Source organism: Leptidea sinapis, chromosome 22, assembly GCF_905404315.1.
Source record: "Leptidea sinapis chromosome 22, ilLepSina1.1, whole genome shotgun sequence".
Lineage (NCBI taxonomy): Eukaryota > Metazoa > Arthropoda > Insecta > Lepidoptera > Pieridae > Leptidea > Leptidea sinapis.
Window position 1 is genome coordinate 1,748,895 of NC_066286.1, and position 25,878 is coordinate 1,774,772.

General features: G+C 34.8%; 1 protein-coding gene and 1 non-coding gene across 3 annotated transcripts in view; both read right to left on the reverse strand.

The window, feature by feature from the left end:
- Window positions 1–25,878, reverse strand: part of LOC126970959 (uncharacterized) — a 42,432-nt gene that overhangs the window by 12,100 nt on the left and 4,454 nt on the right. The window contains exons 1-6 of one of the 2 annotated variants that reach the window (XM_050817103.1): window positions 15,262–15,406; window positions 6,054–6,484; window positions 5,534–5,690; window positions 4,141–4,280; window positions 2,022–2,192; window positions 90–171 (exon numbers count right to left, since the gene is read on the reverse strand). In XM_050817103.1, coding sequence (XP_050673060.1) covers window positions 90–171; window positions 2,022–2,192; window positions 4,141–4,280; window positions 5,534–5,690; window positions 6,054–6,379 — 876 coding nt within the window. In that variant the 5' untranslated portion in view covers window positions 6,380–6,484; window positions 15,262–15,406. Of the gene's footprint in view, window positions 1–89; window positions 172–2,021; window positions 2,193–4,140; window positions 4,281–5,533; window positions 5,691–6,053; window positions 6,485–15,261; window positions 15,407–25,878 lie in introns of those variants that run through there. The other variant, XM_050817102.1, reaches the window with a different exon arrangement.
- Trnac-gca (transfer RNA cysteine (anticodon GCA)) lies at window positions 10,381–10,454 on the reverse strand. The gene has a single exon. It is a non-coding gene; the product is annotated as a tRNA-Cys (tRNA).

Sequence of the window (25,878 nt, forward strand, 5' to 3'; positions counted from 1 at the left end):
GGGCGAATTCTAAAACTAGCCGTTCCCACCCGCTGGGATGTTGGTGTATTGGGATATTGGTGTACGTATGACGTATAAAGCGGACTTACAAATTCTTCCAGTAATATGACTTTCTTCTCCTTTATCATGTCAGTCCAAGAGGGAAAGGGCTGTGTTATAATATGCCTGTACCTGGAACAGAAATAACATGCTGAACCATTATTACAAACAATGCAAAATTTTACTATACAGGACGTCCCAGGAGTTTGAAGGGACAAATATAAGCTTATAATGCATAATACTGGGCTAAGTCGAGTAAGTAAGTCTTTAGTGGGGCGATGTATATGCTTTTACAACAAGATCCCAGAAAATGTTCAAAACAAAAGTATAACGTTATTCAAAAGAATTGTTAAAAAACGTTTGTGTGGCAAAGGTTACTATAACATAAATGACTTTCTTAATGCTACCACAGATTGGGAATGGAGCGACCGCCCTGAGGCTATTAAATAATAAGTTTAATTGTACAATATTACTTTGTAAACATATTTTTTGATGAAAAAAAAGAGCCCTCCGAGTTTGTTGCGCCCATTCTTCTCAGGCCTGAGGCATTCATTTTGGAATGGGTGGTAGTTTTTTTGACCTTCAATAAGTTATGTCACATCCTATTTGGAATAAAAATATTTAAATTTGAATATTGTAGATGTTACATGTTACTGAAAGAAGACCAGGTTTTTATGTAATTGCCTGATAGAACCATTAGTAACAAAATTATATAGATATACAGGTGTCCCAAAGTTATGGTACATGAAGGGAAAGTACCTTAAATATCGTAGATATGGTATTTTACTGAAAGAAGACTTTGTTATTTTTAAAAGTTAGTAGTTCTGCATTCAAAGATTTTCTAAAAATTACTTGCCTTGTCTGGGACTCGAACCGACTTAAATGTAAAAAAAAACACCCCTTTTTTATGATGCCAATCTAAGGATTGGCCAAAAAGTAATAACTCTTCTTAAGTAACATAGTATTTTAAAAGAAAGGAGCAACGTAAAATGTTTGAGTCGAATTTCAAGAAAGTTATTTATTGCCGACGACGACGTTCGAAAAGTAGAGATATTATCATTCCATAGATAGCATTGATTATTCGTAAAAAAGTACACACTTCATAATTAAAATACTTTATAGCATAGTTTTTTTTAGTTTAAAAGCGATACGAGAACGTGGGCGAGTTACAAACAGAATTGTGCCATATCATATCGAGTATTCACCATAAAATGATAAGAAAATCAACAGGCAGTGAACTCATTAAAATTGGCGATTGGCGATTTGCGTAAGACAGAAGGGATCACATTTTGAGCATTTAATTAATTAATTTACAATACCCACTTAATTGACTACTTTCGCATATCTACATATCATAAAAGTAGGGGTGTCTTTTTACATTTAAGTCGGTTCGATTCCCATACAGTAATTTTTAGAAAATCTTTGAATGCAGAATTACTAACTTTTAAAAATAACATAAAGTCTTCTTTCAGTATATATCTATATAATTTTGGTTACAAATTTAATTTGTACCTATAATTAATTTCAGAAGTGAGGGTGATCACCTTAAAGTAACAAATTGTTTAAACGTATTTCGAGCAAAAATTTTGCAAAATAATCAACATTAATTGAAAAATATAAACACACCGAGCTGAGAAACTCCTCAAAAACCAAATGGTTTAAAAGTTATATGGGAGGCTTCTTTGCACAGGATGCCAGCTAGATTATGGCCTATTTCTACCGTGAAGCAGTAATGTGTAAGCATTATTGTGTTTCGGTCTGAAGGGTGCCGTAGCTAGTGAAATTACTGAGCAAATGAGACTTAACATCTTATGTCTCAAGGTGACGATTGCAGTTGTAGTGCCGCTCAGAATTTTTAGATCTTTCAATAATCGTGAGCGGTACTGCATTGTAATGGGCAGGGCGTATCAATTACCATCAGCTGAACGTCCTGCTCCTCTCGTCCCTTATTTTCATAAGTAAAAGATAAAGGCGGTACTTACGCCCTCGCAATATCCACTTGCAGTACACTGGGCTTGTATAATTCGCAGGCCTTACTGAGCTGTGTGGCGGAGCCGCGGTAAGTCCACCAGAAGTTGTAGAAAGTGTTGCGAGTCCGCTCCTTGAGCTGGTACCACCTCCGCTGCAGCAACATTGGCGAGCATTTGCGATCGCTAAAAAGGCATAAAAGGCATTAGATTGTCAAAATTGATTCCTTTAGAATTCTTATCGATGTCATTTCTAACACTACCGCCGCTTAGGAAACAAATGGCGCTCTGAGGTAGAAGAAGCGGCGCAAGAAACTCTCCCAGCATTATTTTTTGCACTCTTTGTACTGTCATATGACACATCACAGATTATGTTATTGCTACAAAATAATCATAATCTAGTCTCAGGCTGTCCGATCACTCAGGTATTCAGCTGTGGAGTAGTAGGATTCACTACGGAGCCACTTTTTTTTATAATACATTAAAATTTATTTATAGATAGTGCCTGAACAGTGATTAGGACTTTAATATAAACTAGACGTTCCCGCCCGCTTCGGTGGGCGAATTTTAATAGGTAATAAATTAAACATTACAAAAATAAGTAGCCATAAACCATCTAAGATACATTTCGCATCGAATGGTGATAGATTCATGTCGATACAATCAGTGGTTTAGGCGTGAAAGGGCCTCAAACTAAGATCATTTTCATATATATATATATATATATACTAGCTGACCCGACAGACGTTGTTCTGTAAATAATAAATAAAAATACTGTTTAATAGGAAATTGCCAATACTATTTCAAAACATCAAGAATTATTTAGTAAGAAATTCTCTCTGTTGTTATAACGCAATTGTTTCACAGCGGAACTGTCAAACCGTGCGTCACTAAATTCTCTCATAGAAAATATGTCCATACAAAACAAATATTGAAAATAAAAATAATTATTGGTCCCAAATCGAAATAAAAACTATTGTATCTCTCAAGTTGGACCAAACTGCACTCCATGAAGTAATCTCCATTAAAATCCGTTCATTAGTTTAGGAGTCCATCGCGGACAAACTACGTGTCACGTAAGTTATATATATTAAGATCTATATAGAGGATGATAGATAGCAGAAAAAAGTAGAAAAGACCTCAAATCATAATAGATATTTTCATGACCAACCCCATACGATACATATCGTTGGATGAAATAAAACCTAAGAGGCTACTAAGAGCATGAGAAAAACAAGAATAGGTCCATGAATGTCAGAATAGGCGACTTAGGCAACTTAGGGCCCGGGTCAAACAAAAAAGAGTTCCTAAGATGAGTTAGGGCTGGAAAATTAAAAAAAAAACTTATGTACCGTCATGGGCTACTGGCTATGTAATGGGGATTGGGAAAAAGAAATAGGTCCTTGAGTATAAGAGGCCTATTATGCCCGGGAAACACAAAAAAGTGTTAAAGTGTTGTAGATATGACTTAGGACTGGAAAAACAAATTTAGGCCCCGAGTATCATAAGAGAGCTTAGGGCCTAGTAAAAAGGGCCTAGGAACAATAGGAATAGGGTCGACCCATGTCCATGTATGTCGTAAAAGGCGACTTACAGACCACAATACGGTCTGAAGTCTGCACGGGTTCCGTACCATTACCAAAAAATGTTGTGTTTTTATAGGTGATTACAAAAATATTATGTATAAAACTATAAATATATTAAATAACTTTAATTTTAAAAACATGAAGCAGAGTTTCCGATAATAGTGATCCTATTATCGACGACCTGTATAGCCGAGTGGTTAGCGATCCTACCTACTAAGCTAGAGGTCCCGTGTTCGAATCCCGGTAGATGCAAGCATTTATATGATGAATATGGTTTGTTTCCGAGTCATGGATGTTTAAATGTATTTATGTATGTTTATATAAATTTATGTATGTTTAAGTAAGTATATTGTATTAAATATATCATTGTCTTGTAACCCATAACACAGGCTATATATGCTTAACTTGGGGCAAGATAATTTATGTAAAAAAAGTGTGTCAATATTATTATCGAAATCTTTGCATGGCTCATGGACACACCGCTACCCGCGCCACCAAACCACGCAAAATATCTTATTAAAATATGGATTAAAATTAATATAACATACCCCTCATTGTATTCCTTGGTAAGTTTCAACCACGCATCTACCAATTTTTCACCAGAAAGCTCCTCTATGCTGCACTCCTGAACTTGGAAGAACAGCTCCACTAATGCTTCCTGCTCCTCATCCACCTTTGTATTATTATCCTGTATAATTGATTGTTTCATTTTGAATATGGTCTATATTCCATAGGTTCTCAACGTGGGCGATAACGCCCCCTTATGGGCGTTGGAGACTTTCGGGGGGGCAGTAGAAGACCCAGAGAAAATTAGGGGGCATTGAGATGGCGCAGATGGGGCGTGGGTAGATTAAAAAATATAGTCTAAAAAATCAAAAAAATACACGAAAATACTCTAGATAAAAAACATATTCTCAAAGTATGCGGTGAGCAAAATAAGGTTGAGAAACTATGGTCTATACTAATATTACAAAGAGGAAGTATTTGCGGTTATGTTATTTTTTTTATGAAAATAAGGGACGAGACGATCAAGACTTTCAACTGATGGTAATTGATACGCCTTGTCCATTACAATGCGATGCCACTCCGGATTCTTGAAAAACCTAAAAACTCTGAGCGGCACTACAATTGTGCTCGTCAACTTGCGACATAAGATGTTAAGTCTCTTCTGACCGAAACACAGTAATGTTTACGCATTACTGCTTCACGGCAGAAATAGGCACCGTTGTGGTAGCCATAATCTAGCCGGCATCCTGGGCAAATGAGCCTTGTTAAAGGAGACTTGTTGTTAGCAATGAACAAACTCCATTTTTTAAGCGACTTCAAAATGGAGGAGGTTTTCAATTCGATCGGTATATTTTTTTATGTCGATATGTACACTGATTACGCTGAGATTTATGATCCGATTTACGTAATTCTTCGGCAAACGGCACCGACTTTACCGCTAGTTTAAACGGCGCCTATTTCTAACGTGAAGCATTAATGTGTAAACATTACTGGGTAAATGAGACTTAACATCTTATGTCTCAAGATGACGAGCGCAATTGTAGTGCCACTCAGAGCTTTTTGGGCTTTTCAAGAATCCTTAGCGGCACTGCATTGTAATGGGAAAGGCGTATCAATTACCATCAGTTGAACGTCCTGCTCGTCTCGTCCCTTACTGTCATGGAAAAAAAACTCAGGTGTCTCCTTGAAAATTATCTTCTTCGACTGGGCGGATTGTTAGGGTTGGTACATACAAAAAGATTGACGACGCGGAAGATGCGGTGCAACTAATTTAACTCGGACAGCGACTAGTCTCGGCGGCGTACGGCGTGGCACTCAATAGATTTGTCTCCCCAAGATTGCTTAGCGGTCGTGTAAATCGTATGTATGTGTGCTTGCGTCGATTCAAGTGTATAATGTTAAAGTACTGTATTGTGACGCAACGTCAAAGCTTACCTGACCGATAACATTAATATCCTCATGCACCAACACCAAGTCGTACAGAAGCCAGTCTGTCGAGGTGAATCTGGCAATAGAGGTGATGTCTTGCAGGTGATCATTTGCCGGCAGAAGACGCCTCAGCTTCTTCAAAGTGAGCGTACGCATTCGAGACCTGTACGAGAATTAGGTTTACATATAAATCGCAAAAAAATGTACCTATCATATATTTTTTTATGGAAAAGGAGGACAAATAAACGTAAGCGTCAGTTGGTGTTAAGTGATCACCGCCGCCCACTCTCTTGCTACACCAGAGGAATCACAGGAATTCATAAAAAAAAAGCCCGCTGAGTTTCTTGCGCTCAACTCAGGTCTGTGGCAGTCTATTTTGAATGGATGGTAGTTTTTGACGTTCAATAAGTGATTTTGAATCATATTTTGAATAAAAATATTAGAATTTGAATCAATCAATAATTCCATTACAGTCTCGAATGTGACGACCAAATCGTATCATAAGGTGCTACAAAAACATACATACCACAACACTTTACAATTACATCGCGTTTGCTTCTGAAAGCTCTCCCACATCTCCTCCTGACTCTTCTCATCATGAGCTTCAGCTAGTCTTCTAGAAACAGCGCGGATCAACCGTCGCTTAAACTTCTCAATCTGCGACACTCCTTTCTTCTTTGCATTAGTTTCCAGAACATTCGGTTTCTCTTTTTCTTCTCCATCTATTTGTGTATTGCGTTCCTTGTTTTGTTTATTACTATCAAGACTAGATTCTGGGTCAGCGAATGGCATTACATCTTTTGCCACAATCAAATCTTCAGTTTCTATTGAATTAACAGTATTTTCTAGCATTATCACTGTAATTGTTTCTAGAATAGTCTTTATCAAGACTTATCTTTTGCTCTTGTTTTTAAATGGTTCCTTTGTGGCGTTTTCCATGAAACAGCTTAAATGTACCTGGGATCATAAAAGATTATTATTTAACTTCGTTTCACAGGTAGGCTGAGATCTATAGAGAGTAATTAGACCTTGCTCAGACTTTACTTACGTAAAACTCAGCTAAGTGTAAGCTTACTATAATGTATGATTTCGATTTTATAGTCATTTGCCAGCTGAAATTATGACATGCTGAGACAGCACAATACAGGGGATCTACTTTCGTTCTCTGAAACGATACTTAGTAAACCAACGGAATATATACGAAGTTTCGGTAGTGACTCTACCCTATCTTTTTTCGGACAGATCGACGAAGTTCAGAACCATAGACAATATTCGTGAACTAATGGTGAACGATTGAAATGAACATTATTTTTATCAGACTAATTTGAAGAGTTCTATTTCATGCAAACGATGGGTAGTAATTAATGACAACCAAAATAATCTGTATTACACACGCAATGTAAACATATTATTTATATGACATCTTTGCTTTCGTCAGTTTGAGCTTAAAATTCCGAATAAACAGCTGTCATATTCAAATTATCGTTCGGAACATAAAACAATTAGAGTAGGTTTAGAAATTCGGAATGTTTAACAATTACGTACGGGATGACACTTGCAGGCAATGGAACAGTAGTTGGAAACACCCAAAACTTCGATCGAATTCGTTTCGTTGAATAACAATGACGTTATGTTGAATAAGAGTTGACCTACAGGAGCCATATTACGAAAATCGAAATACGAAGTTTCGGTTGACGGATCGTACATTTTCGTATTACGAAAGTGTTTCGGATCCGAATATCGATACGAAGCTCGCGATTAGATATTTTGTCTTTCGTTTACCTTATTACCAAATTCACTTGACATTCACTTTTTCGTTGTTTGACATTATTATGATCGTAACTTCACTTTTTATGGTCACGTCAAAGTGTATGATGTACTTCACTTAACACAAAAATTAGTTTAAAAACGGAAATAATAAAACATCCTCGTAATAATAATAATAATAGGCAACGCATACAAAAGCAGTACTCACGTACTCCAACTTTCTCTCTCTCTCACACACACATACATACACACACGTGCTCTTGTAATCTTTTATTTGTAAGTATATTATATTAATTTTTAAGTCTATTCTGTTAATACATGATTTGTTTTAATAATTTAAAATTTATGTAATCTTTTGTGGCTTTATGAAAAAACCTAGATTAAGATTGTAAAAATAATTGTTGTGTTTGCTGTTGGTTACTTTAATAAATAAATTAATGGTTCCGAAACGAAACCCGTCAGAATTCGGATCCGAAAAACTCTGGCAATAGGATTTAATTCGAAAGTTCGTCGATCTTTCGTTTCGAACTTCGGTCCGAAGTTTCGACTTCGGCTTTCGATTTTGGTGATAGACGTTCTGAAGTAAAGTTCGCGTTTTATCACACTCGGCTAAATTTTACGTAAGTAAAGTCTTGATTGCGAAACTGTAGTGGCAGTGGACAGGGCACATAGTTCAACGGACAAATGGGGTGGTTGGGGCAGTTTACTGGCCCTGATGAAACTGACTAGACTTTAGTCCTCGAATGGCGACCACGTAACGGGAGACGCAGTGTTGGTAGGCCCCCACAAGATGGACCGACGATCTGGTCAAGATAGCCGGAATACGTTGGATGAGGGCAGCGCAGGACCGATCGACGTGGAAATATTTGGGGGAGGCCTTTGTCCAGCAGTGGACGTCTTCCGGATGATGATGATGAAAGTCTTGAGTTCTAAGTCTAAGTACGCTCATTAGCCTTAGTCATCCGATGTCCCAGCAAAAGCGGAATTTTTAAAAATGAGCTTTACTATATCTTTATAATTATCTTTTAGTAACTTCTAAGATAAACGCGAGTGTTCTACATTTAAAAAAAAATGAAATCTGTTCATTTCAGACCGTTGCCACAGTAGACATAATATGTACGTTGCATTGGCCCATTTAAATTAAATTTTTTTAAAAAACGAAACGGGACGAATACGTCTGTTCAGCAATTCACGAAACGGATTAATCAATAATAAAAATATAGCTCTTAGAGACCCCGCAATCTGCAGACTTTAGATCGGCCGATAGTTTGGTTGGTTTCTTAATCAGTATGAAGATGTATGAGAGTGCGCACATTATAACGATTCGGTATCGACAAAAAAGTTTGATGGGCTACACGATTGCCTTCAAACTGAACCGTCAGCAAACTATCGGCCGACTGTTAAATCAGTACAGCGCTCTTCTAGGCGCGCACACCACCGATTGTTTAGTCGGCCAGACTCATCAATAGCCGATTTAAAACTAATAGCGAATTGTCCCTAAAACTGTCGGCCGATAGTTGTCTAGTGTGCGCACTTATCACAGACCCAACTGTTTAGTCGGGCCAGTGTGCGCACTTAACAGCCGAACTCAATCCAACTATCGGCCGATCGATAGTCTGCAGTTTGCGGGGTCTCTTAACCTAATGTTTAAATACAGTTACAATTACACGCCTTTTAATCCTTTAAAAAGTATTTTGTTTAAATATTTTTTTAAAGTACGGTTGACAACACTAATAGCCTAAGAGCCCACCGGTCGATTCTGCAGGTATGTGTTTTTTTGTTGAATCTCATTTTAAATGAACATTTAGGGAGTATGCTATGTATTATCGATAGGTTGTTGTCAATTGATCGACATCCACCAGGGGAGGATCTTTTGCACAGGATGCCGGCTAGATTATGAAGATGTGAAGCAGTAATGTGTAAGCATTATTGTGTTTCGGTCTGAAGGGCGCCGTAGCTAGTGAAATTAATGGGCAAATGAGACTTAACATCTTATGTGTCAAGGCGACGAGTGCAATTGTAGTCCCGCTCAGAAATTTTGTGTTTTTCAAGAATCCTGAGAAGCACTGCATTGTTATGGGCAGGGCGTATCAATTACCATCAGCTGAACGTCCCTCTCGTCTCGTTCCTTATTTTCATAAAAAAAAATTGGCCGCAAGTGCCTGTAATTTATTTTAGTATATAATTAATTTTCTGATATAAATCGCACCTATATGTTTTTTTAATTTATTAAAAAAGTTCGTCATTTTAAAGGAAATTATGTAAAAAATTTAACAAAATATGGTTGCCAGCTGTTAGTCAGCCGCAACATAAAGATTGCCAGGTGTAAACAGGTACATTTTTGTTGATAATTTGTAGTCATTTGTTTCACTACACAAATAAAATATGAAAATAAAATTTTATGAACGATGCGAGACTCGAACCCGCGAGCAATCGCGTTCCGTTTAATACAAAATTCAAGTTTTATATTTACTACTAGCTGACCCAGCAAACGTTGTATTGCCGATATTAAAATCGCGATACAAAAGTAACTGTTGATCGTAGATGGGTGAAATGTATGAAGTTGTATGTATTTTTAATGCTCACTCATAATCAAACAAATTTAAAAAAAATGTCAAAAAAATTAAAACAAAAATTTCGTGTGGACCACCCTTAAAATTTAGGGGGATGAAAAATAGATGTTGTCCGATTCTCAGACCCACCCCATATGCACTCAAAATTTCATGAGAATCGCTCAAGCCGTTTCGAAGGAGGAGAATTTTATATATTAGATTTACGATAAACCATGGTTGCTTGTCGAATCGAGCCGTGGTATGTTGTCATGACAATTATAAAAATAGCGTATTCATCGAATAAATCATAATAGCTAGACATATTATAGGGTCAATAACATGCACTTACAATATACTATCGTATAAAGAAAGGGTGCTAGAAAAAATAACATCTCTAACTGATATTGAGCAAGACATAAAAGATAAAAAGACAGCGAAGTTAATGTTAATGTAACTGATTTAAATTGAAGTAAAAAGAAGTCAGTCATGCTTGGCATTAGATCCTAACACAAATAAAAGAAAAACAAAATTATATGAACGATGCGGGACTCGAACCCACGACCTCCGGCGTTGCATGCCGGTGCTCTAACCAACTGAGCCAACCGTTCGAGAGTTGAACAAAGCAAACAAGATTTTGTAACGATACGCTACTCGAACGGTTGGCTCAGTTGGTTAGAGCACCGGCACGGAACGCCGGAGGTCGTATAAAACTAAATATCCCTACTAATATTATAAATGTGAATTTAAGTTTGTTTGCTACGCTTTTATGCCGGAGTTACTGGACTGATTTTGATAAAATTTGGTACAGCGATAGACTAGAGCTTGGGTAAGGATATAGGCTACATTTTATCCCGGAAAAATCCATGATCCTCGCGGGATTTGTGAAAAACTGAAATTCACGTCGATGAGCTATAACTATACCAATAGTAGGAATAGTTTGCCAAAGCAATCTTCCTTGAAATAAGATTCATATAATATGTCAGGAACGGGAGCGAAAACGGGAACCGAAACCGGAATAGGACACGAGATAATCTTCATTTCCAAACTTGCTTATTATTTTTTAAAACCCTTTATCTACGCGGACGAAGTCGCGGGCATCAGCTAGGATTATAATAAATTTACTGCGCCAAATGTCAAAAATGTAGATTCGAATACTTTATTAAACGGGGAGGTGGTAAAACCAGTGGAATCTGCTATATTTCTTGGAATAACTTTTGAATCCAAAGTGCAATGGGGCCCCCATATTGTAAGCGGTTAAAAAAATTTGACAGTTAACTGACATAGATACGGCGCGACTAGTTTACTTTAGTTATTTTCATAGATTATGTCCTGTGGTATATTGTTATCAGGCAGTGCTGCCGATATTAATACCTCCTTAAGAGGGCTATTCGCGCTATTTATAACCTAGGTCCTAAAGAGAAAAAATTAAATAATTTTGTCTGTTGCATCTCGATATATTCTTGATAATGTTCTATATTATGTCCAAAGGCACATTAAGGAATTTGCTAGAAACTGTGACAATCATAATGTTAGCACGAGGAACAAACATAAACTTGTTATGCCTACTACTCGGTTATGTCGAGTTAGTAAGTCTTTTATGGGGTGATGTATATGCTTTAAAAATATGATTCCAGAAAATGTACAAAACAAATGTGTTACGAAATCTAAAAGAATTGTTTAAAAACGTTTGTGTGGGAAATATTATTATAACATAAATGATTTTCATAATGATAATACCAGACTGGGAATAAAGCGGACACCCTCAGGCTCTTTAATTATAAATGTTTATTGTACGATATTACATTGTCATCCATATTTTTATATAAAAAAAAGCCCGCCGAGTTTGTTGCGCGTTCTTTTTGAGTTTGTCTATTTCGAATCGATGGTAGTTTTTGACGTTCAATAAGTGATTTTGAATACAAATATTTGAATTTGAAAAACTAGTTATTGATAAATAAAATTGTTCACGCATTAGCGGGCTGTCACGTCGTCTATACGCTAGTATATTCTTTGTCTATGGTCAATACACCCCCTTACCTCCACCCTTGTGATATTTTGTGATTTTTTTGACCCTCACATGAATAATGGAAAATCTCAGATTGTAAAATGTGTATGCAATATATAAATACTGGCTTGCATAATTGATAAAGCATTTAGATAACAAAAAATAACAACCGACTTCAAAAATACTACTCCAAAACAATAGATATAATATGCACTAAAAAGTATAAAAATAATTGCGTATTTTTATACAATACTAGTTGACCCGACAGACGTTGTTCTGTATATAATAAATAAAATACTGTTTTTTTATTAATTTGTCAATAATATTTTATAACATGAAGAATTATTTCGTAAAATATGCTGCCTGTTGTTGTTATGAAATTGTTTCACAGCAGAACTGTCAATAGCCCGGTCAATTTAGACATTCGAAGTTACATAAAGTCCCAACAAGCTGAAAATCAGTGAAATTGTTCAAAACATAATTATAAACAATATTTTAAAGTTCCCCATCATTCCCGTGTGGATTTTTTTTTATTCAAGGTCAAAGGTAAAAAAAATGAGTTTTTTGCGATTTTCAGCAAAACGGTAAGTTTTATCATAAAAGTACCTAGGACAAAAATTGTAGATCATAAAATTATCTATAAAAAATGTGTTATAAAAACGCGCTAAGTACACTACCTCATAGCTGGCGTGGAAACGTGTGCATATTATGACGATAACAACTTTTATAGCTTTTTGAATCGTTATATCTCAGAAACGGTGGCTCGTAAGAATAAAAGTATTCTTACATTTTTTATAGATAATTTTATGATCTACAATTTTTGTCAAGGTACTTTTATGATAAAACTTACTGTTTTGCTGAAAATCGCGAAAAACTCATTTTTTTTACCTTTGACCTTGAATAAAAAAAAATCCATACACGGGAATGATGGGGAACTTTTAAACATTGTTTATAATTATGTTTTGAACAATTTCACTGATTTTCAGCTTGTTGGGACTTTATGTAACTTCACTCTAATTTTTTGGTCTAAATTGACCGGACTACAAACCGTGCGTCAATAAATTCTCTCATAGAAAATATGTCCATACAAAACAAATATCGGACGACGGGGGACACATCAAGGGAAAAACAAAATTGTTGTTTTTATTTAATTCCGAACACTTTCATATTTATTCACCTTTTAAAACTTCCTGGACTTCCACAAATAATTCAAGACCAGTATTAGCCAAATCGGTCCAGCCGTTCTCGAGTTTTAGCGAGACTAACGAACAGCAATTCATTTTTATATATATAGATAATTAATTAATCTAATTCTAGTTACTATTATAATTGCTATTTTTGGAATCGGTGTCCTTCCGCCGCGACCCGCTCTCGCATCTCGCCTCCTCACAACTCAAGCACATCCCACCTATAACTACGTATGTAGTTACAAACCTATCTTGGATGACACCGACTCCAAAAATTACAATTACACGGGAAGCACCAGCTTTTAAATAAAAAAGAATTATCAAAATCGGTTCACTCTGTCGTAAGTTTTAAGGTAACAAACTTAAAAAAAACATACCGTCGAATTGAGAACCTCCTCCTTTTTTGAAGTCGGTTAAAATCTTAAGAGATTTCAATAAATCTATAGACAATAGCACAGAAACATGACATTAATCTGCCATTCAACTAATTTTTTGGCCCAGGTTTGACATAGCCAAAATTTTCGCCCATCCTAACAGCGGTTTTTCTTGTTAATAATAATGTTCGAGTTTATTAAAAAAATATATTCTTCTTATAATATTGTATTTTGGCTTCAGATAGATACGTTACCGATGCTCTAAATAAATTGAATAATACTCATAAAACATTTCGTTTGACATTGCTAAAAAGGACGTAAACAATTTTTTATAACGTCATTCGTTTAAACTTTCTGCACTTCTTCTCTACGCAATCATTCGCATCACGTATTAACATGCCTTAAAGCAACATTTCATTTTCTGTTTGTAATGAAAAAAAAACCTTTGCACTAAATACATAATATACAGTCCCACGGCTAGGGGAAGTACCATAAATAATATTCTATATGAATAAGATTTTAATGAAAGAAGACTTTATTTTAATTTAAAAAACAATTTAAACTGTATTCATTTATTTTTAAATAGTTGTCTGATGGAACCGAGAATCGAACCCGCTATACGAGAAAAAACTACCATGTATATACACTACAATATTTACGGTACTTCCTTTCCATTTGGCATAGCCGTAGGATAACCTGTATACATGGTGATTAGAATAAAAGGCATTTATTGTCTCAAAATTGATTCCTTTAGATTTATTTTTGATGTCATTACATAACATGACAATAGATGTAAGTAACCAGTTTTAATTCTTTTATTGTCGTAAAATGTTTATGAATAATAATCTACGCGGACAAAGTCGCGTGCAGCCGTTCGTATAAAAAAAGAAGCATACGGAATCCGGTCATAATAAAATATAATAGGAAGAATGAAGTTGACATTGATCTTACGTCCTGTTGTGTTACGACTTGAGACTGAGAGTTGATATTAAAGAATTCACCACTCACTAATATAATTCAGTCTTATCTTAAACATCGACAGAAGCGGACGTTCTCTCTCCGAGTTTAGAATTCACAGAGATGATTATTGGATTTTGAAACATGTTTAAAAGCAACAAGTTTGGTAACTAAGTTGTTATGGTAATCGTTTAATGGTTGTTAAATTAATGTGTGTATTGCTTTACTGACATTTTTGGATCGCATTGTACGGATAGGTCTAGAAACAATAAACTAACAACTTCCCACGGCATCTTACGCATCCTATATTTAACAAAAATACTATGTCTGTATCTAGGGTGATTGATTATAATAATATGTAGTCCTATATGTTGTTTAATTTGAATTAAATCTATTCAGTAGTTTTTACATTCCATTTATAAACTACTTTATTGCCTTCAGTTTCATGTTTGTAAACACACAGTAAGTACCTATTCTTTTAAAATATATTCAATGCAGATTTAATTAAACATATTATAGATTATAATGCGATTTAACAAATAGCCTAATATGAAGGCCAAGGTTACACTTATCAATTGTTATATTTTAGTTTGGTAGTAAAGTACCAACTAAATATTTTTTAATAATCAATCTTTATGGTCTCCTTTCTCTGCCAAATGCGGGTTATGTAAAACATTTAATGGTCAAATGCATAGACCGTATTATTAATTGGCAAGTTTGTATTCCGTATGCTATGAAGAACCGTATAATAATATCAGATAAGTCATCGAACGCATTTCATATTATTATTTTAAAGCGAGCGGCGAGGTTATTCAACATTGACAGCCGTGTTGTGCGAACGCTTGTAGCAAAATGACCGAAACGAATAATATATCTGTCCATCTATATTTACCCAGTATACACGTTGAATTAACCAGCTGTTATCACTTGCACATCAGCACTTACATTTATAATAGTTTAAACTGTTTGAAATCTCGAAAAAAAACTGAATATATATTTTATCTTTGAATAACTACGGAGTCACGAGTACGTCGGCGTTCGCAAACAAAATGGCGTTTTTCAACATTTCACGGCTTGTGGGGAGTTGCGCGGCGTTTTGCAACGAGTGGGAGTGAGAAGGGCTGTGTCTGTTTCTTTCTAACATCGTGTGACGACACCACGCCAGGCAGTCGCTGTTCACTAATCGCTATGGATGGTGTTAACTGTAGTGTATGCTCTTTGTAAAGAAAAAGAAGTAAATTTTTAGGTGATTCTCCAATCTCAAGTTGATTGTAGGTCGTGAACGGACGATTGAAGAACATGAAATTATTTCGCGAATAATTAAAGAACCGTTAAGTAATGTTAGCAGTCGGTTTCAGTTCAAGGCCTTTAATACTGCGACTATAGGTATCTTTCGACATTTAACATTTACAGTAACGCTTTGAATATTCTACAAGTAAGTATGTATTTAATATTTAGAGTCTTCTGATGGTTTTCCGTAAGTAAGAATACTTTTAATAAAATAAAGAAAATACGTTAGGGCCTATTTTTTACATTTATGTTTTAAAAGACATGATTCCGAGTACCAATGGTTCTCGAATCAATTTTTTGTAATTTAGGTGATTTTATCCATAAAGTGAATATTTATTTTCGATACGCTTCCGATTATGGATGATTGTTTCAGATATTTATAATATTGTATTTATTTAATTAAATACTTTGTTTTATATCATATTGTTTTTATTTAAAAAGTTTTCGTGTTCAAAATAATCTATACATATGAGGCTATTTTTTATTGTTATTGGTGTGAGCAATATTTTTTGACTTAATTTATTATTTTTTAGGGTACCCAAGGGAATATTTATATTATCACTTCGCTGTCTGCCTCTCTGTCAAAAAAGTTTTAGGGTTACGCACCAGAAGGATAAACATAGGGAACCCAATTACTTACTAGGGCTCCACTGTCCGTGTTTCTGTCTGTCAGTGAGACATTTTTTTCTTTTACCGAAATATTTAAATAGTACTTAATTATATTATGCAGGTAAAGTAAATTACTATTCACGCAATATGCACCCTAATGAAGGACCTTCGAATGGTCCAAAACAGTCGGTACCTACACCAATACCCTAATAACCCTAACGGCCGTTCCCAATATGCTATATACAGATAGAGATAAATTACTACCTTCTACTGTCAGTAATTAGCTGCAATAATCTGAAGCTGTCCCAATATACCCGATAAGTCATTCTTATCGCCTTCTATAAAATACAAACTTCTATCGCTGGTAAGCTATACGTCGTCCCATTGACAGGGTGTACGGATAAGGTGAGTTACCGTCGGTAAGTTTATTGGGACAGAAAAGTCAACGATAGTTACGATTTTTATGTCAAGTAAGAGATAGACTGAATATTGGCAACTCATAAATATGAGTTGACACGAACCTACATTTTACGTTACATAGGCGTGCGTGATATCTCAGTTATATCCACAAAATATCAGTGCATCTAAAATATAAAAAACAACCCCGTGACTTAATTCTGTCGCAGTTTAACCTGCCGCAGTTTAAGCTACTAAGACTCAATGCTTTACTTCACGCCGAGGTCAGTTCTGAACGCTAGTAGTATATGCTATAGTATATATAGACAAACAAAGCCTGGGAGGGAGAAGAAAATCTCTAACGGAGGTACTTCATGTTAGATAAGGAAAGCGAATCTATGGATACTGTAACCGATTTTGATTGACAAGTCGTAAACAGTCAGCCACGATTGGCTTTAGCTTTTTCATATTTTGAATATTAAACCACTAGCAAACGCCCGGATTGACACATCAAAATTTGTCACGCATTATCATTATTATCATTATACTCTATATCTATGGTTCTTAATGAGTTTCCAACAAACTATTATTTCGTGTTCGTTGCTTGTTATATCAGACCAATTACAATTTAGTCGTGTTTATTTCACTGCAATACTAATTCTCTTAAGTCCGCCAAATTTATTAATTCGAGTCAAGATCGAGTCGCCACAATGAGTCGAGTGTGGAACTATAGTAGGGGAAACCGTGACGTTCTATTTATAGCACGTACAAGCAATGACGTGTTACGATGATTAAAGACAAAACTTTCAACTATTCTTTTATGTCTGCTTCTTCTTAAATGTGTACCAATGACGTATTTATAATGAACACTAAATGTAGTGAAGTAAAATCAAATATTTTTTTTATCAACTGAACTATTCTAAATATTTTTAGCGCAAGTATGAACGCCTCTTTAGGTAAATCTACGGCTAGGGAGTCAATTTTATGAAAAAAATACCGACGATGCAGTGGCTGAAGCATTAACGGAAAATGTATGTTGATTATTTTAATTAATACTTAATCGTAAATACAATAATAGCGATTCAGAAAGTCGTAGTCTTATTTAAGATATCTCTACGTTTTGAAGTTATTCTTCTTAATTTCAGAGTGAATTTTACGATGCACGTGCACGCCGTCACCCAAATTAGACACCCTGACGTTAGTTGGTCAACTAGACCATTTGTATCATACTTCAGCTTTTTTTTATGACAATAACGGACTAGATGAGCGAGTAATTGATAAGCCCTGCCCATTCCAGCGGCACTGCAATTGCGCTCTTCACTATGAGACAAGATGTTAAGTCTCATTTGCCCAGTAATTTCACTAGCTACGGCGCCCTTCAAACCTCAACACAATAATGCTTACACATTACTGCTTCACGGCAGTAAAAGGTGCCGTTGTGGTGCCCATCATCTAACCGGCATCCTGTGCAAAGGAACGTCCCACTCGTAAAAGCTACCAAGCTTCTTGTGACGCATATGTCTACTGCACCACAACCAATGACCGAGAATTAAAGAAATTTAAATAAAATAAACAAGTTATAAAAAAATATACTTCTAATTATATAAAAATAGTTTAATGATATTTAATTACACGTAATTTAACTAAATTATGCTTTATTAATAATATTTTCATTGGTTGTATTTAATACTTTCTTTATTACAATATTGTTTTTTACAAACGTAAAATAGCACGAGGAATAATATTTTTAAATATTTTTGTTTTATTACCGTAAAGACGAAAACATAAGTATACACACTTTTTCTTTATATTAGTCTATCATCTTTTAGGAATTTCAATATAAAATTGATCAAAAAGTAAGTATATTTTTTTTTTAGAACAACGTCTGTTGAGTTAGCTAGCTATAAATACTTTTAAATATCATTGACTATAAATACTTTAATTCAATAATGTTCAGAGGTGCTGGGAGTAAATGAGTTTGACCGGAAATTTAAGCTTTTATTTGTAAACTGTAAGCAAAAATGTACTAGATTCAGGTACTGTACTTCATTCATATCCAATAGAGCGAGGAAAAATATGTCATCACTCAATTTACGGCCGTTTTCAACACGAGTAGTTTTGAAAAGATTATTGTGCTCCCGGCAGATCCTTTCTAACACTATTAGCACCGAGTTCAGTTCTATATAAATTTCTAATAAATGGTTTGAAATTTGTGAAACGTGCACTTTCGCGTGGCACTGAAAATTTAATTTTGGCTAGGATATTGGGACGGTCTAATTTGTGATTTAAAATTGATCCGGAAGTAAACACAGACCGACTAAATCAACGCTTGTATAAGAATACACAAGAGAGTAGTATATTTCATTTTTGGGCAAACGTTATTTTGCAACACAAATGAAGTACCCCGCGCCCGCTCATTGTATGAATTGTCATATTTAATGAAATGTCATTGACTGAATTATTTGTATTTTATATATAATACTAGCTGACCCGACAGACGTTGTTCTGTACATAATAAATAAAATACTGTTTTTTTCTGTATTTGTCAAAATTTTTTTTCAGAATATCAAGTTATTTCGTAACGTTGTTGTTGTAATGAAATTGTTAAATAGCAGAACTGTCAAACCGTGCGTCAATAAATTCTCTCACAGAAAATATGTCCATAAAAAGCAAATATTGGAAATAAAAATAATTATGGGTCCCAAAATTAAATAAAAACTATCCTATCTCTCAAGTTGGACTAAACTGCGCTCGATGAAGTAATTCCCATTAAAATCCGTTCATTAGTTTAGGAATACATCGCAGACAAACAACGTGTCAGTTAATTTATACATATTAAGATATATATAAATATATATATATATATATATATATATATATATATATATATATATAATGAAAATGGTCTTTGTTTGAGGCTTAATCACACCTAAACCACTGATCGTATCGACATGAAACTACCAGGGGGCGGGAACGGTTAGTGCGAATATATATGCATAAGTATTTCTAAGTTAATAAATATAATATAAAAATTTAATAAGTATCACAATATGTTTGTTACACACTAACTTACTTCATACTTCTCCGCAACACGCTGCGTCCTATAATATAATAATAATATTGACACACTTTTCACACAAATTATCTTGCCCCAAGTTAAGCATATATAGCCTGTGTTATGGGTCACAAGACAATGATATATTTAATACAATATACTTACTTAAACATACATAAATTCATATTAACATACATAAATACATTTAAACATCCATGACTCGGAAACAAACATCCATATTCATCATATAAATGCTTGCACCTACCGGGATTCGAACCCGGGACCTCTAGCTTAGTAGGTAGGATCGCTAACCACTCGGCTATACAGGTCGTCACTAATGGTATAAGTATTATTCCGATTGGTTCAGTAGTTTTCAGTAGGTTCAGTATAACCGAAGCAAAAAAACGGCTCTACATTTTTAGTATAGATTATTTTATTTTCAGTAAATAATCAACAGCATTGCCGGTTTTTTTAATCGAGTCAAATTGCACACGATTCGGACGCAGAAAACGCCTCTTTTTTTAATGAAAATAAGGGACGAGACGATCAGGACGTTCAGCTGACGGAAATAGATACGCCTTGCCCATTACAATGCAGAGCCGCTCAGGATTCTTGAAAAACCCAAAAATTCAGAGCGGCTCTACATTTGCGCTCGTGACCTTGAGACATAATATGTAAATATACATATATATCGCCTCTTATATCACTATGCCTGCCTGTGATACTGATGGAAAGATTTTAGGTTAGCACAGGTTTCTTCGTGGAGATTAGGACAAACGAGAGTACGGGTCACCTCATGATAGGTGATCACCGCGTCCAAAACAACAGAATCAATGTGAATCTTGCAACAGCAGAGGAATCACAGGAGTGTTCCCTTTCAGATGTAGTATCCAATTCATCTCGGTCGATACGCTGTTGACAGAGCGGTCGTGATTGTCAATAAGTTTCAATATTTAAGCGATTTATTGAATTAGGCGTTACTTTGCGGAAATCCATAATTATACAAATTATTTAAGTTTTCTTTAGTGTTAATTCCGCCAATATTTGTTTTTAAAACAATTCGACACGTGTTTCGTCTCTACACGAGGCATCCTCAGGACGTGTTGTCTCTCCAAAATCTGGCACGAGACAGATTCGAATTGTTTTAAAAACAAATATTGGCGGAATTAACACTAAAGAAAACTTAAATAATTTGTATTTAAGCGATTTTAAGCCCTATTTTGAACAAATATATTTGATTTTGAATTTAATTCAAATAAGATCAACATCATTAATATCTGTGTTTCTCTGTTTAGATTTTTCGATACTTTTTTGGGAGTCCTAGAGCACTTACTTCAAAAAAAAATGCTCCAAACGGCTTAATCATACATACCGCAATATCATTAGAAACTATTATATGACATCTTAATATATATAAATTACGTGACACGTTGTTTGTCCGCGATGGACTCCTAAACTAATGAACGGATTTTAATGGGGATTACTTCATGGAGTGCAGTTTAGTCCAACTTGAGAGATAGGATACTTTTTATTTCGATTTGGGACCCAAAGTTATTTTTATTTTTAATATTTGTTTTGTATGGATATATTTTCGATGAGAGAATTTAGTGACAGTTCTGCTGTGAAACAATATCATTATAACAACAAGGAGCATACTTTACGAAATAATTCTTGATGTTTTGAAATATTATTGGCAAATTCCTATAAAACAGTATTTTTTTTTATTATCTGAAGAACAACGTCTGTCGGGTCAGCTAGTATATTTGTATAAATTACTCTACCACTACTATAATGGACTCTCCTAAACTAATGAACGGATTTTAATGGGGATTACTTCATGGAGTGCAGTTTAGTCCAACTTGAGAGATAGGATTGTTTTTAATTCGATTTGGGACCCAAAATTATTTTTATTTTCAATATTTGTTTTGTATGGACATATTTTCTATGAGAGCGAGAGATAATAAAACGACAAAAGAACGTACACAGCTGTGCAGTTTTTACTAATTTTAGCAACTTAAAAGGTACATTTTATTACTCAATTGTTGTCGTTATTGAGACTGGGTGTAATGATATGTAGAGTGTATCATTGTATGGAAGGCAAGCTAAACCAACCAAAGCCAATTACATGGAATTTACACTGTATATACATTACCGGTTCATGAGTTGAACAATCACAGTCTACCTACTCAAAATCTCTACACCATGTCGCTGATGGAAGCAGCTGTGATTGATCAATTCAAGTTCAGTTTCGCCCAGCTCCGTGTCAGTGGAAACGCGCCCTTATACTAATTGTGATCGTGTCTATCCGTAGGTAACTTTTATTGATTTATAAATAAATTCTACTAAATTGACAAGCAAACCCATAGTGTCTGGGCGATGCACTATATATTATGTGCATAACTCATAAGTTATACTCCGGATTGGCCAACCAACGCCCCTCACCTCAAGCCTTCCCCGAAGAGTGCGACAGGGACATATGCAGACCGATTTAACCTACAAAATTTTGACTAAGTAGAGGTTTCGTATTCCCCTGTTTTCCTCTAGAATATGGAACCTACCAAAAAAATTTTTGATACAATATTTTCAGGAAGAATGAGTCTATGTCGGTATGTTTTCCATTTTTCTTAAAAACCTTTCAAAATTGTTACGTATTCGTCTGAACATGGCGGTATTAAAATGGCATTTTCTACGATGTTTGAAGAGTCATATTTTCTTATGTCGATAGTTGATTGAAAAAAAAACAAAACGTACAGACATAGCTTTAGATATATCTAGATTTTTTTGTAGCTTGCTAATGATGAGTAAACCACAAAGCGACTGCTGTGAAACGATAAAATGTTGTCGTGATCCAATGGGAACAGCTAGATACAATAGTCGCTAAACGATAATAAAATTTGACGACAAACATTCGTATTAATGGGAACAGCTAGAGATGACAGTCGTCCAACGATAAATTAGTCGTTACGACATAGTTGGAACGCGCCCTAACGATCGGTCAATTCTTTGAAGAGGGACTTGAAAAGTCAAACAAACTTTATTCAATTAGGCTTAAACTGAGCACTATATTTATTTTAAATTACTGAGTCTGTTCGGAAAAAGTAGAGATCGTGAGAAGAACATACAAGAAACTCAACGGCCACTCATTTCAATCAATAGCGTATTTTACAATGGTTTTAATATACAAAACAAATTAGTTTTTTTAGTTTAAAGTTAAAAACGTTTTTAATATCTATCTATATATATAAAAATGAATTGCTGTTCGTTAGTCTCGCTAAAACTAGAGAACGGCTTTACCGATTTCGCTAATTTTGGTCTTGAATTATTTGTGGAAGTCCAGGGAAGGTTTAAAAGGTCAATAAATAGGAAAATGCTGCTAAATTAAATAAAAACAACAAATCTGTTTTTCCTTTGATGTGTCCATACATAACGAAAACTGTAAATGGTTAATAGATGTATATTTTTTGTAGCCTATTTATGTCATGTAATACTGTTTGTTTTCCTAATAAAATAAAATAAATAAATAAATAATTTCTATGAGAGAATTTATTGACGCACGGTTTGACAGTTCTGCTGTGAAACAATTTCATTACGACAGCAGGGTGCATATTTTACGAAGTATTTTTTGATGTTATTATATATTATTGACAAATTCATATAAAAACATTATTTTATTTATTATATACAGAACAACGTCTGTCGGGTCAGCTAGTATTTAATAAAAAGTAGTAAAGCATAAACTGTATAAATATATATTATACTATATTGGTTGCATCGACCTTGCCGAGAACGATTTTTGAGGTTTTTTACTTACGATTTTTAGTCGGAGCTGCTGTTACCCTTATCTCACTCATGATTGTCTCGCCCGCGTTAGCGCGACGGTATGTTTTTTTTATGGAATAGGAGGACAAACGAGCGTACGTGTCACCTGGTGTTAAGTGATCACCGCCGCCCACATTATCTTGCAACACCAGAGGAATCACAGGAGCGTTGCCGGCCTTTAAGGAAGGTGTACGCGCTTTTTTTGAAGGTCATGTCGTATCGTCCCGGAAACACCGCACAAGGAAGCTCATTTCACAGCTTTGTAGAACGTGGAAGAAAGCTTCTTGAACTGCGCCGTCTCAAGGTGGTAGACGGCGTTTAAATTCTTTTATATTTATGTTGTTTTTTAATTCTAAGTCCGGCAAAAGGCCCAGATAATGTTAGATCTAATAAATGTTTTTAAAAATATATGGATTTGCAAAGATTCTAAATTGTTTGACGGATAAGATCTTTGATTATTTATGCGTCTAGATAGTCTCTTGTGGCAACTAATATTACGCCCAAGCGAACTCGAGCAGGTCTCGAACAATGTATGACGTTTACATGTCACATGTTCGGTTAAACTTTACTAATAAGTAATTGAAACTAAAATGCCGGGTTTCGTAGTAAATGTTTGAGTTAATAATACTACAAGAAATAAGAAAGTCACTGGGGTCACATAATATTAACAGTAAGTATTTTGTATTTTATTAATTTCAATGTAAAACAACATGAAACGTATGTTACAAAATTGAGTGTCACATTTTGTAACATACACGGTTTGTGTGCACACAATCATCTAATACTTGCCGTAATAAAAAATCTATTGTTCTTAGGATCTAGTTGGAGCGCAGCGGAGACCAATCATTAATTTAAGATTTCTTAATTTTATTTCGATAACGACTCCGCTTTGATGAAACCACTTACCCGAATTTTAAATACCTACCTCAAAAAGAAATTTTTATTGTAATTAATTTAAAAAAAATATAGTGTTAGTACAATGGTAGGTAGGTGGTAATAATGTGAGTTTTTAGGTTATCAAAAATTAGTTTAAGCGATACTGTTTATTTACTGAGAGTAAAATTTCACAGGTTATGTTGAAGTTTTTATTTGTTCGCGCATCACGGAAAAACTACATAAGATTACATTTAAGTTTTCTATGTTTTATTCCTAAGACACTTTGCTCTTATCTTAAAAAAATATCGTAATATCTTTATTTAAGTATTTTCTTGAATTAACGGGAGAGTGTGAATGTGTAACACTTAAATAAAATATTAACAATGTAATTGTAACTGTGTTGCTAAATTAGATTTTTGCGTAAAAGTTACATTTTTATTATCATTTTAGTTAACCCGACGTTTCAAGACCTTTAACCGACTCATTTCCACCGCAGTCACCATGAAAATGTGATCTGGAAATAACTGGAAAGATCTTGAAACGTCGGGTTAACTAAAATAATAATAAAAATGTAACTTTTACGCAAAAATCGAATGTAAAAACACAGCTTTACAATTACACGCGTTTTAAACCTTTAAAAAGTGTTTTATTTAATCATCATTTAATATTATAAAATTATTAAAGTTTTAAGAACTATCGATTTTTATAAGTAAACACACAGGACTGAGCACACTACGTGATACGTGGACGAAGTCGCGGGTATCAGCTAGTATTGTATATTATGAATGTATTTGTACGAATTAACAACTGGAATCTGGATGTGTACGAGAGCCGTGTTCAGATTCATCCTTCTATTGACTAGAGGACTGCTACTGAGCCCAATAGCCTCATACTGTAAATGATTTGAGTTCTGTTTAGTGTTAATTCCGCCAATATTTGTCTTTAAACAATTCGACACGTCGTTCGCCTCTACACGAGGCATCCTGGCACGAGACAAATAAATCAGTCTCGTGCCAGATTTTGGCGAGTCAACACGTCCTGGGGATGCCTCGTAGATAGAAGCATTTATCTATTAGCGATAATTTTAATTTTTTATGGATTTTTTTTATGGAATAGGAGGACAAACGAGCACACGGGTCACCTGTTGTTAAGTGATCACCGCCGCCCACAATTATGCTTTATTGTTTTAGGCATCTCTCTAATATTCTTAAGAAGGTGGTTAAAGACCCTAATACACTTAACATTTGCGTTATTTTGATGAAGCATGTAAGCATGGCTTTGTAGTTTGTCAGTATGACGCGAAATCTTGAAGTGTGACATTATCACAAAAGAGGTCAAATGCGCTGTTTTATTATAAAATAGCTGCCCCGACAGACGTTGTTCTGTTCATATTAAAAAAAAACTCTTGCGGATGTAATTTCATAAAATTCTTAGCAGACCTCTACTCGGCGAAAGGAATATTCC